Source organism: Schistocerca americana, chromosome 2 (assembly GCF_021461395.2).
Source record: "Schistocerca americana isolate TAMUIC-IGC-003095 chromosome 2, iqSchAmer2.1, whole genome shotgun sequence".
NCBI classification, from domain to species: Eukaryota; Metazoa; Arthropoda; class Insecta; order Orthoptera; family Acrididae; genus Schistocerca; species Schistocerca americana.
The window spans coordinates 789,896,078-789,908,587 of record NC_060120.1 but is presented as its reverse complement, the minus strand read 5'-3'; the positions used below and the strand labels follow the sequence as shown (position 1 = coordinate 789,908,587).

The window sequence follows — 12,510 nt, the reverse complement described above, 5'->3', positions numbered from 1 at the left end:
AGTATCAACATGCATTGTGTTATACATATTTATGTATGTGATGTTAGATAAATTGTTGCATTTACATGTTGTAGAAGTCAAAGCACCAGAAAATGGAACACAGTGTCCAAAAAGTTATTGAACTTAATTTTAAAGTTAAGGTATTTAGGACTAGAGCCAGAAATTATATACAGATATTTGACTTGTTATACCCACCACTGTTGCAAATATAATACATAACATCTGTTTTGAGGATTCAGTATTTCCAATTAATCTGGATCTTACTAGTACTGATGGACTTTTTATTTTTTTGTATTTTCCAGAAGCTACGACGAATTCAGCCAAGGCAGTGGAGCGAGTCATGATGACTCTTACGATCAAGATGTACGTGACTATGGTTATCGGGACCGATGTGACAGCAGTCCCACACCAGCAGTGTGTGATCCAGTAGACATCTGTCGACGGAGTACAACTGCTGGACGTGTGCCAAAGAGTTCGAGCCCTTGTGAAAAACCCTTACAGGGTGAGGATGTCGATTTCAAGCCTCGCCATTCACTACAGAGTGTAGTCGTCGATGCGGCAGCACCTCTACCTCCACCACCTCCTCAGCCAGCGGACATCAGGCATCTACAGAAGGAGCGTGTTCATCTTCTAGAGCAGTTAGAGGACTGTACCAGTTCAGGAGATGATGATCCTGCTCCAAAGAAGCGGGCAAAGCTGGACTCTGTTGACCTGCAGTCATCCTGTAATGCAGATCTATCTTATGACTGTGAACCTTCATTAGCAATAGTAACACACAATCATAGGAAAACGGACGTACGTAGACTTTCGGACAGCAAACACTGTGCAAGGAGATTATCATCTGATAGCCTTTCGAGACACAGTAGGGATGGAAGGGAAGCTTCAACTGACCGTCCAGTGTCGGTACAGGGTTATTCTCCTCATCCGGTTTGCAAACGTCGGAAAACAGGCAGTAGTGCAAGTGAGAATGAAGAAAGGACAAGTTGTCGTAGTGGAAAACATGGACACCATCATCACCATCACCATAATGATGTGACTGTAACGACTGTTAGTGGCAGTGAAAGTGTTGATGGTAGTCGTCCAGGTACTCCTTTGTGTGACGAACGGCCAGAAAATCTTTTGCCCCCTTCTGAACCCAGGCGTATACCTCGCGAGAGAAATACCACCGAAGGACCCTTATCGTTGCCTCTTCCCAGGTTTGCAGCGCAGGTGCTGTCATCATCCTCGAGGCTGTCAGCATCGGCCTCGAGTACAAGTTCAGGAAAGCCAGCCCCGTCCAGCAGTATCATCTCTTCTCCTCCACCTGCACTAACTTCACCAAGACCAACACATGCTACACCATTGCTACAACCACCACCTAGTCCAAGTATCGTTCCGCCTCCAGCATCGCCGCCACCACGACCAGCCTCGATACTTTCATCATCATCATCTGATTCCGAGTTGTCTCCTCCGTCTCCGACACTGGAGGAACGAATCAAATCTTTAGATGAAAAATATGAGAAATGGTCTGGATCTCGTGCAATAAGTGCAGCTGGAGGTGATGCTCTAGCAAAACTTGATGCTTCTGCAAGTGAACGTTTTCGTTTTCGTCACAAGCTTCTGGATCTTGATGACCTTAAGCCTTCTGAAATAGTGAAATCAGTGTTAGCTAAGAGGAGTGTATTTGATGAAGACACAAAGCGTCTGGAAAACATTGGTGACAAGTATGAGCCTCGTGAGTGGACAGCTGGGTGCTTTCAGAGCCTTCGTGTGAAAACTGAACCTAGGGATGCATCTCAGTGTATAGCTCTTGCCAAACCTTCTGTATCAGCCAGTAGTGTAAGTGTTTTAACGGCTCCAGTTGGACCACCTAAAAGTGGCTCTTTTACCATTCCTAGTGCGTCGCGACTTCTGAGTGCTTCCTCACCCATGCATTCACCATCGCAGCCTCACCCAAAATCTCCTTTTTCTGTCAGTAGCCCTACCACTCCTACAACTGTTGGGAAAACACATACTCAGTCAGTCTCTATAGGGACTGTACCTCTTATACAATCTTGTAACAAACTACAGCCGATGCCAAAGAGTTCTAGTGCTGTTTCTCCAAGACCTGGGGGTCCTACACTGCCAACAGCAAAGGGACTTCAGTATCCTTTCCCTAGCCATCCACCTGTATTACCAACAACTACTGTGGCTACGACAACTGCAGGCACCACTATAGGAACTCTAGTGTCTGTGTCGACTGTAGGAGTAAAAGCTAGCTTGTCTGTAAATGTACCTGCTACTTCTGCAAATGTGTTGTTTTTGCCTGAAATGTCACGGACAAGTGCTATTAAACCTCCAGTCTCACAGACCTTACCCAATAATGTTGTTAACACCCCGGATATGAGACTAGCAAGACCATTATCATCTGTAACAGTATTGACAACGTGTACGGGCACAAAACCATCATCGGAGGTGATAAGTAGGCTGCCTCAAAAGGCAGTAACTTCCTCTCATTCTGTTGTATCAGTTGCATCATGTCGAGTAAGTACTCCCAAGACGCTGGCTCCAAGTGTGACTGTGTCTCTGCCTGTTGCTGTTAGTGTTTCCAATACTCTGTCAGAAACTGTGCGGGCATCTCATACTTCAGTAAAAAGTTCTAGTACTGCAAGTTCCTCAGATAACACTGCAACTAAAACCCCAGTAGTTTGTAACATTACTCCGTCAAAAACTTCAGCAGTTATATCTGTTGCATCTTCCACACCTAAAACTACTGTAACTTCAACTTCATCACAAGCTACATCTCGAGGATTAATAGGAATGAAATCTACAGGCTCTGGTGTGCTGGTACCGGCTGGTAGTGCTTTGTCAACAAAAAGTGTGAGAGCTAATGAACATCTACCGAAGATCATAGGTTCGCCACCGCCGCGAAGTGACACTTTCAGGCCAAATAACATTCCAGGATTAAAATCTGCAAATGTGAGTGATAGCCAGTCTTCTAGCTCAAGGCTTGTTACCAATCCAGCAATATCACTGCCATCTATTGCTTCAGCTTCTGTGATGATGACTCCTTCTGGGACAACATCTCTCTCTGTGACGTCTGTTACTGCTGCATCTGGTGGGGATAGTTCTTTGAGTATTGTTACGTCAGGAGTTGTGACATCCGCGATCTCAGTAACAGAATCTGCAAAACAGAACAAAACTAAATGCTCTGCCTCAAGAAAAGATTCGAAAGATAAACAGAACGAGACCTCCACAACTTGTAAACCTGTACCTTCTGTGAAAAAAGATGCTTTGTTGTCACCAACGAAGAAAGAGGCTAGTGTGAGAGATACAGATAATGTGAAGGTAGCAAATCTTCATAAACAAAAAAATGTTTGTCTTTCCAGTGAACGAAAAGAAAAGAAAGTTGCCACATCATGCTTAAGGAGAGAAAGTGAGCAAGATACGGAGAGTATAGACAGGCGGAAAGAAAGGTTTGACAGCACTGATGACAGAAGGAGAGACTCTGTTGACAGTATAGAAAAGAGGAAAGATTCTGAGTTATTAGATAAAGATAAGAGAAAGGACAATCTTCCTTTTGAAAATGAGAAAGAAAAGAGAAGGGATATGGCAGAAATGGTTGAAAAGGAGAAGAAAAAGGAGAAAGATGTCCAGGAGTCTAATGAACGTGATAAATTCAGAGAGATGGATGGAGAGAGATGTGAAAGGTGGAAAGATAGTCATTTATTGGAAAATCTTGATAAAGATAAATGGAAAGAGAAGGATGAAATTTTTGAAAAGGACAAAAGACGTGACAGTATATCTGCAGACCTTCAGCAGAGAGATGCTGAAGACAGAGAGAGGCGGAAAGAGCGTCGTAAAGATAGAACAAGTAACAGCAGTTCTCCTGCAAGCATTGGCTGTAAGCGTAGAATGAGCTCACAAGACAGTCTAGAAAGTGTACCAGATGATGCCAAAAGAATAAAACTTTCACCTGCTGTTAGTATTGATCAGCGCAAAATACCAGAAAGGCGCGATTCCAAAGACAGCGGTCGAAGTAGCAGCAGCAGTAAACGAAGTAGTGCAGAACGCCCTCGTCATAATGAAAAGAGTTTCACAAAACAGCTGGAAGATAAGATTCGTGATGATAAAAAAGGTAAAGATGAATTGGACAAGAAGAGAGAGAAAGATATCAGAATACAGGAAGATGCAGAAAAGCATAAACCAAAGGACAAACAGAAGAGAAAGAACAAGGTAGAAAAAGAAATCTTGAAAGAAAAGGATAATACAAAAATTAATAAAGAATCTCCTGTTGATAAGGACTTTTCACCAAAAAGTGGAAAAAAGAAGGAAGACAGTGAGACTGAAGATAAGGAAGAGAAACACAAACATCAAAAGAAAGAAAAAAAGAGAAATTCAAAAGATGAGTTTGTAACATCAGATGTTGTTGAAGAAAAGGTAAAGAATATTAAAAAAGAGAAAGAAAAAAGAAATAGCTGTGATAAGAAAAAGGATGAGGCTTCCAACAGAGATGATCATAAAGGGAAAAAGGATTCAAAGGTCCACAAGAAAGAGTTCAGTCATTCTGATTCAGATACTGAGGATGACTGTGCAGACGGTCCCAAAAAGCATTCCATATTTGATATAATAGATGATGGACCAGCATACATTTCAATGTACGACAAAGTGAAAGCGCGCTCAACTAAGAATATGCAGAAACAAGAAGAAGAAAAGCGTCAGGAAAAGATGAGAGAGAAGTTCAATTTATTAAAACAGTCTCGTGCAAAACGTGAGGAGAAGAAGAGGTCAACATCATGGGATGAAGATTCTGATTCTGACAATGCTGATAGGGACCGAAGTAATAAATCCACCAAAAGGTTAACAAAGCTTATGATAAGCAGCTCTTCTGAAGATGATATTCGTGCTCGTTCCTCTTATGATTGTGAGGAAATAAAAACAAATAAGATGCGATCAGGTGTGAAAGTGAAAAAGGAGGAAAGTTCTATAACTAAGTCTGATTCTGATTCTGATATGCAACAGAGGCAAGGAAAAGTAATGCTGAAAGAAAACAAAAGAGTAGACATAAAATTGGAAGGAAGTGAGGAGGATGAGAATTCTGTAAAAACTAAACATTCCACATCATCTAGAAAAGGAAGCCGATCAAAATTGATATCTGATACATCTGAAGATGACAATACTGCTGCAAGATTCAAATGTAACCCTGTTAAAGTTTCTGACATTTATTCAGCAGAAAGTGACGGAGATGCTGTGTATACAGATGTTGATGACAAAGGTATTGGGAAAAAATCAAGATCAAGCAAAATTTGCAAAACTTCTTTGGATACATCAAATGATGAAAACAGTCAAAAGTTGGTCTGTGAAGACACAAAAGTGGCTCTTGATAAACAGAATCTCTTCAAAAAAGTCATTAGTAAAAGTAAACAACAAAAAAGTACGCTTGACTCTTCTGATGATGAAAATCTGAGGAAATTCTCATCTGAACCAACCAAGATAAGTATGTTTAGTGAAGAGAAGCAAGCTATATTCAGAAAGTCAATTGCAAAATCGAAATTGGTGAAGGTCGCTGTAGATTCATCTGATGATGATAGTACCCGCAAAATGCTTGCTGAGTCAATGAAGGGAAATAATTTTAATGAAGATAATAAACTAAGTTTGCTAAACAGATATGGTGTAAAAGCTAAAATAAAATCTATAGATTCCTCAGACGAAGAAAACAATAAAATATTGAGTGTAGAATCTTCAAAAAGCAGTTTTGTTTCTGAAAACCAGCAGCCATTTAAAAAGAATTTTAACAGAAGCAAAATTTCTAAAATATTCACTGATCCTTCTGCAGATGATGTTCAGAAACTACAAAGTGATTCTGAGAGGGATGACATGTTTGGAGATACTTTTGTTTCTAGTAAATGTAATCAAATCAAGATTGAGCCACAACTTGAAAATATTTCTGATGCTGAGCCAACTGAATCAACTCCACCTCCTCAGCTTGAAAAGGTTGTATTCTATGGGAACTGTGTTACAAAAGGCAATGATACTGTGAGAAAGAAATCACACAAAAAGAAACAGAAACGGCAAAAGAGTATTCTAGACAATGAGGATGTTGGAAACACTGATAAGGATGTATATGAAGCCCAAGAAACAGAAAACTGCATCATAGAAGAAAGTGGAAAAGCAAAAAGTGACAGTGAACGGAAGAGGCATAAAAGAGACAGGAGAAAGTCGAGTCACGGAAAATTGTTAGACTCAGACGGAAAACAGTTGAAGATTCGCAAAAAGAAGTCTGGAAAATCAGAACAAGGAGTATTAAAACCAGAAAATAGCTTGAAAAGGGAAGAAAAAATGGAAGATATCTTTGGACCATCATCTGATGAATCTGAGCATGACTGTGTGAAATCGTCAACTGCATCACACGCTCTTCAAAACAGTGTATTTGATCAGATGTCTCCAAAGTGGCAAGTTTCATTAGTATATGGCTCAGACTCTGATTCTAATGTTGATCATACAACACTCAATTCACAAATTGATCACTTTGAAACATCAGATAGTATATTACCTAGGTCAGCAGAAAAGGAAAGGAAACGGAAAGAGAAAAAACGCAAGGAAAGAAAATTACGTGAAGAAGAAGGTATAGCAGGTGACCTTGCTGAAGCAGGAAGAGCTTTGGAAGCAAAGTTATTAGATGATGATTATGTTGATGATGAATTGACAAATGCCAACTTCCTGAAAACTGATGGTAGTGGAATAAAACAAGAATCAAGTGCAGATGCCGACGTATTTCATTTCACAGATGGTGATGACAGCTTGGAAGGATCATCAGCTGTACTGCCAGAGAAAACAAAAGAAAAGAAGAAGAAACGTAAGAAGTCAAAAGAAGAGAAACAGAATCGCCGTGATCACCATCACCATCACCATCATGACAAAGTATCTTTGAAATCACCTGAAAGAAGGTTAAGTGTAACATCTGTGTCGGAGGAGAGCAAACCTCAGTTGCAGTCTCCTCCCCCTCTACCCAATCTTGAAATGCCACCAAGCCCACCAGTAGTCAAAGGATCATTAGCTATGATTTCGGAAAATTCTCATGCTTTGCTGCAATGTAGAGAGTCAATAATGAGTTCATCGTGTAAACTTTCACCTACTATAGCAAAATCTATTGAGAAAAAGAAACCAGAAAAATTTATTCCGGGCTTTGGTGCTGATATTGATGACACAATACATGAAAATGCTGTTAAAAGCATTTCTGAATTTGAAGAACCAAAAGTAGATGCTGTTAAAATTAATGATGGCAACAAAGTGGAAGAAATACCAAAAACTGAGTCTGATAGTTTGAACGGAGAAGAAGAAAAACCACGGGCAGTAATTTCTCAAGAGGAAACTGAAGATGCTGTGGCTGCTCTGCTAGGGGAATCTTTTGGTGGAGGGTTTGGTGAGTGCTATGTGGCTGATGGTAACAGTAGTCCTACCAGTACTGCCGTGACAAATCCACCGGAGCCACAGTTGCCAACAGATGAAGAGGAGGAGACTAGACAGGCAGTTGAAGGACTTATTGACTTGAAACCAGATACTCCTCAGTCAGAACCTGATCTGCAGATAGATACAGATACAGAGGATAATATAGAAGAAAATTATACAGGCCTCAGATTTAGTAATGATGACAACCCTAGAACACCAGATGGTTTGGATTTCTCTGGATTGCCAAAAACACCTGATCTGTCTCCATCATTTTACAGGCAGCATCAAACAACATCAGAGAAGCAGTTTGAAGAAAGCACTATTCCTATGCTAAAACCCTTGCCTGAGCCAGAAGTTGTACAAGCTATTCAGAATGACTCTCTAGTTAAATTGAAAGAACCTCCAACAAGTGATTTAGTTTGTGAGGAAAAAGAAGAGGCAATCAAGAATGAAACAGAAGATAGTTTGGATACAGCAACAGCGACGACGACTGAGGCCCTACCACCTGAATTACCTTCATCTTTACTGCCAGAAAACCAGTCATCTCCAAGATCTGAATTGGATGCAGATAATGAGGCAACTGATGATATCCATTTGGAAACTAAACCTCATTCACCACTTATATCTGAAGACAACAAAAAAGCACTGGTAGAACAAATAACACCTGAGGTGGATGTTAAAGAAAGCACAGAAAATAATGTGACTGTGTCAGCACCTAGCAGTCCTTTACAAACAGAACTAGAGGTAGAAAAAGAAATTGTTCAGGCAGAAGGCATTGAAGATACCCCAGAACTGTACGAAAATGATAAAATTGATGTTGAGAAGTCCCCAGATAACGAATCTTCTGAAGAAAATGGTGTTACAGCAAATGTTGTCGGAACTGTGGAAGAGCCATCTGTGGAAGCTATAAGTGACAGAGATCAGTTTCATACACCAGAGCCTGACACTAAAACTGATGGTGGTTCTGCAACTGAACTGAATGACATGGAACCTGTAAAAGATGAACAACCAGCAAGTGAAAGTGTAAAGAATGAACACTGTTGTGTAGAGGAAACTGAAAAGAAAAGTTATGAATTGGATGAGTGTGTCACAGAAGATACAGAAAAACATTGTTTAAATATTGAGAAGCAGGACACATGTGCTGAAATATGCACATCTGAGGCATCAGTTCAAGAGGCAAAATCACCTGAAGTAAAGGAATGTGTGGACACAGAAGAGATAAAAGACTCTGATGCCATCATGCCATCACCCAAACAGAGTGAAGCAGGTGAAGAAGTAACATGCGTTGATAACTCAAATGTTTGTGTTAAATCGGACCTGATAATTGATACCAGAGAATCAGACTTTTCAGAGTCAGAGAATGATATGAAAAGTGATAATGATTTTGTGACTAATTTATTGGCATCTGATTCTATGACTCAGGGGCTTTCAGATGATACACAGACAAGTTTTAAACTTTACAAAGAGAAAGAAACAGAATTAGTGTCAGTAATTAAAGAAACTGACAGCCTGCAGAATAGGGCAAAAGAAGAGAAATGTTTGTTTCCTGAACTTAAGCCAGTTGAGGATAAGGATGAATCTGTGAATACTTTCGGCATGGTGACGAATGATAGGGGTGATTTCAGTGAAAAAGCAGATTTGATAGATGTAGTAAAGAATGAAGATTTCTGGACGGCTAAGGAAGAGGTGAACATAGACTCTGTGATTAAAAAAGTGGATGCTCTTTGTTCTGTGGAAGATGTACCTCCATTTGATAAACTTGCAGATAAGCCTGATGTGACGAATGATACCAAGGCATGGTTCAGTGGTGTAAATGAGATTGAAGCAGCAGAAGGTAAATTAGATATTAAGCAAGAGGATACTGAAAGGGAAGTTAAATCAGATATGCAGCAGAAGTCGTGCGACACACCTGAATCTCAGATAAGTGGTAATATAGTTCCGACAGCAACTGTTAATGAGAAACATGACGAAGAAGAAGAAGATGAAGAAAAGCAAGGCATTGCCCTTGAAACTGAAAAAGAACAGAATGACAGCTTTTCAGTGTCGTCTCCCACCGCAGAGTCGGAGTGTAGAGCACCTTCTGGTTACACTACAGAGGATCAAGACCAGTCACATGTTTCAACATTGTCACCTGAACATGAAATTATTGAGACTAGGCAGTGTCACAATTCTGTCGGTGTGCCGCGTGGAACTAGGAGGGGGCGCAGAGGTTACGGTGGCAGACGTAAAGCAGCTGCATCCAGAGTGGCATCTGGTGTGACAACTAGACGAACTAGACTTCAAAAACGTGAAGTGAGTCCAGTCACATTGCCCCTGCTGCCGACATCTACCTCTCCGAGAAGAGGTGGCCGTGCTCAGAGAAGCAATAAATCATTAGGCATTGACTCCAGTGGCCAAACAGGCAAAAAACTTACTACAGATGTCTATGAATTTCATGATGACTCTGAAGAAGAAGGAAATACGAGTGCTGAAAAGGGTCGGCCACGTCTAATTCTTACTATCAAAAGTCCTGTCAGTGGTGCAACACCAAATATTTGTGCAATTACGAAAGAAGTTCCAGTTACAACAAAAACTTTACCTTCTCCAGCACCTTCACCAGTCTTAGATGTACGAGAAGAATTTCCTTCACCTCCCACTCCTGCATCTGCTGCTACGACACGCAAGTCTCGTCGACTACAAGAACGAGATGGTCCTAGAAATACAGTTGACGATGTTATCGAAGATGTTGTTCGTGGGACAGTAACACGATCTGCAGCGGCGGCAGCAGCAGCTGCTGCTGCCGCCGCCGCCGCTGCTGCTGCTGCTGCTGCTGCCGCTGTCACCACCACTACCACAACTGCCCTTACTTGCACTACAACTACCACAAGTACCACTATTACTACTTCTTCTATTACTGTTGCCAGCGTTTCGGCAACCACAGCTGCTGGCAGTGTAGGCCCTGTTGTGACACGTCGATCGGCTAGGCAGAACCATGCTGTAGTTTCCCGCCCATGCCCTGAAGTTAGAAAATCCCCAAGAGGTGCAAGGAAAGGTTCACAGCAACGTGGAGTTTCGGAGATACTAGATGAATCTTCGGATGAGAGGCATAAGTTTGATGATGATCCACCTTGCCCCAAGTCTTCAGAAATGTCACCTTTGAGTAGTGGTGAAAATAGAGACGCTGTAGAAAAATCAGATGTCCCTCTGGACGTTAATTCCCAAGAAAATAATTTGAAACCACCTGTGAAAGAAACAGATTCTTTAAAATCTGTTGATAGCAAAAAGAATTCTGAAACTGATGCAGAACCAGTGACTCTAATTGACCCTGTTACTGGACTGCTAATACCTTTCAGGGAGTCTGAGGAAGGACAATACGTTCCTGTTACTACTGCTGCATTGAATGCTACTTCCATTGTGTCAACTGTTACCACTACGCAGCCACCTTCGGTTACTTCAGAGCTCAGTGTCCCACAACTGGCAGCAAACGAAGTACTACAGAAACCACTGGTGCCATCACCTCCTGTTAAAGTAAGTAAACTTATTTATTAATTTTCAGTTTTTACTCTTTGTTGGTTATTGATAAATTAATATGTTTGTATGAATAGTCAGAAAGGCTGAATGTTTCGACAGCAAAATCAAATTATTAAATGTTGCCAACATTCATTTGTAGGACATACTCATCTCAGTGATTGCTATTTCTTCCTTTATTGTAGTATTGTAAAGCATATCAATTGAATTTTGATATGCTAGATATAATTGTAGCTGTTTGCTCATTTCATATGTTTCTTGATTTAATTAAGTAATCTTTACAGTGAAATTGGATGCTATAAAAAATGTCTCAAAAGAAAAAATGAGTAAAGGGATGAATATGATCGGCAGTTTTATTCCATGACACAGTAACTACCTGTGTGACAAGTTCATCTTAAAGAATAGATACTTACCTGCTCAACTCACAACTCTTTTTTTTTCCCCCCAGCACACTTTTATTTATGACTAAAATTTTGCTTCGTTTATACTGAATTGTTAACATGGTGGAACTGCTTTTGTGATTTAATTCTCCTGCTGTTTCTCTTAATCACATCAGCTAAGTGCTGTTATTGTTCCTCAAATATGATCATTGCCAGTTTGGTGCCACATTCTTGTTCAAGTAATTTTGTGCTTCATACTTAATGATATTACTGGCAGTGGGACACTTGATTTCTTTTTCTTCCTTTTTTATACTTTTTATGAAAGAAAGTATATTGGATATTTGATTGTCCTTTGAGATTGTCTTCAGTAGGTTAATGGTGTAGCTTTTAAGGCACTAATAGCTCATTTTACATCTGCTCACATATTGCGGATTAGTGTGTAGAGCGCTGAAACACGTAACACCAAACACCACTCACACTAGCTTTTGAGCACTGGCTTTTTTTCTAGAGTACACACATTTCTCACATAATCACACAGACACCCAAACCTTCACTATTGTGGCCATGGGAGTGTACGTTTTGGTGTCTGTGCGATGATGTGTGGGTGTGTGCACTTTTGATAGTGTTCGGAAAGTAGTGCGAGTGCTGTTTGCTGTTGTGGTTTTTTTGTGCTTCATGCATTGGTTCACTATAGGTTAGTGGTTGCCTTTCCTCTCTTTTACATGTTGCTCTATCCAGGAATTTCCATTGTTGTTATTGTTTTGCGTCTAGTGGTATTATGAGTATAGCTATAATTTATCATTATTTTATGTAGCTAAGTCCTTTGCAAGGTGCAATTTATGGCCTAGTTGAAACTAATGATTAATGTGTAGAGACCAATTGCAAGATACTAATTTATAGGGCTGTTCCTTCAGCATCGCTGTTTACTTCATGTAATCATAACATATCATTTCTTTTATGAAATATACCACAAAAGTTTGTGAACTACAGATGCAATCATAAAGCAGTATCTGTCAGTATCAGTACTAATTTTCTTTACCAACTTTGTCATCAATAGGATGTCAAATCTATGGTACTAATATAATTCATGATATTTTCAGTGTACTGTTCATTTTGTCATAACAGTCAAGTATGCCAAAATCAGGTACACATGTTTAAGAGTGTAACATGTTTCATTCTAAGCAGTGTCTCCCAACCTAGATCACAAAATCAGTCT

At 40.2% G+C, this 12,510-nt stretch overlaps 1 protein-coding gene across 1 annotated transcript in view; it reads left to right on the top strand.

The window, feature by feature from the left end:
• Nucleotides 1-12,510, top strand: part of LOC124594435 (protein split ends-like) — a 364,635-nt gene that overhangs the window by 295,122 nt on the left and 57,003 nt on the right. The window contains exon 14 of the mRNA XM_047132811.1: nt 303-10,914. Coding sequence (XP_046988767.1) covers nt 303-10,914 — 10,612 coding nt within the window. The remainder of the gene's footprint in view (nt 1-302; nt 10,915-12,510) is intronic.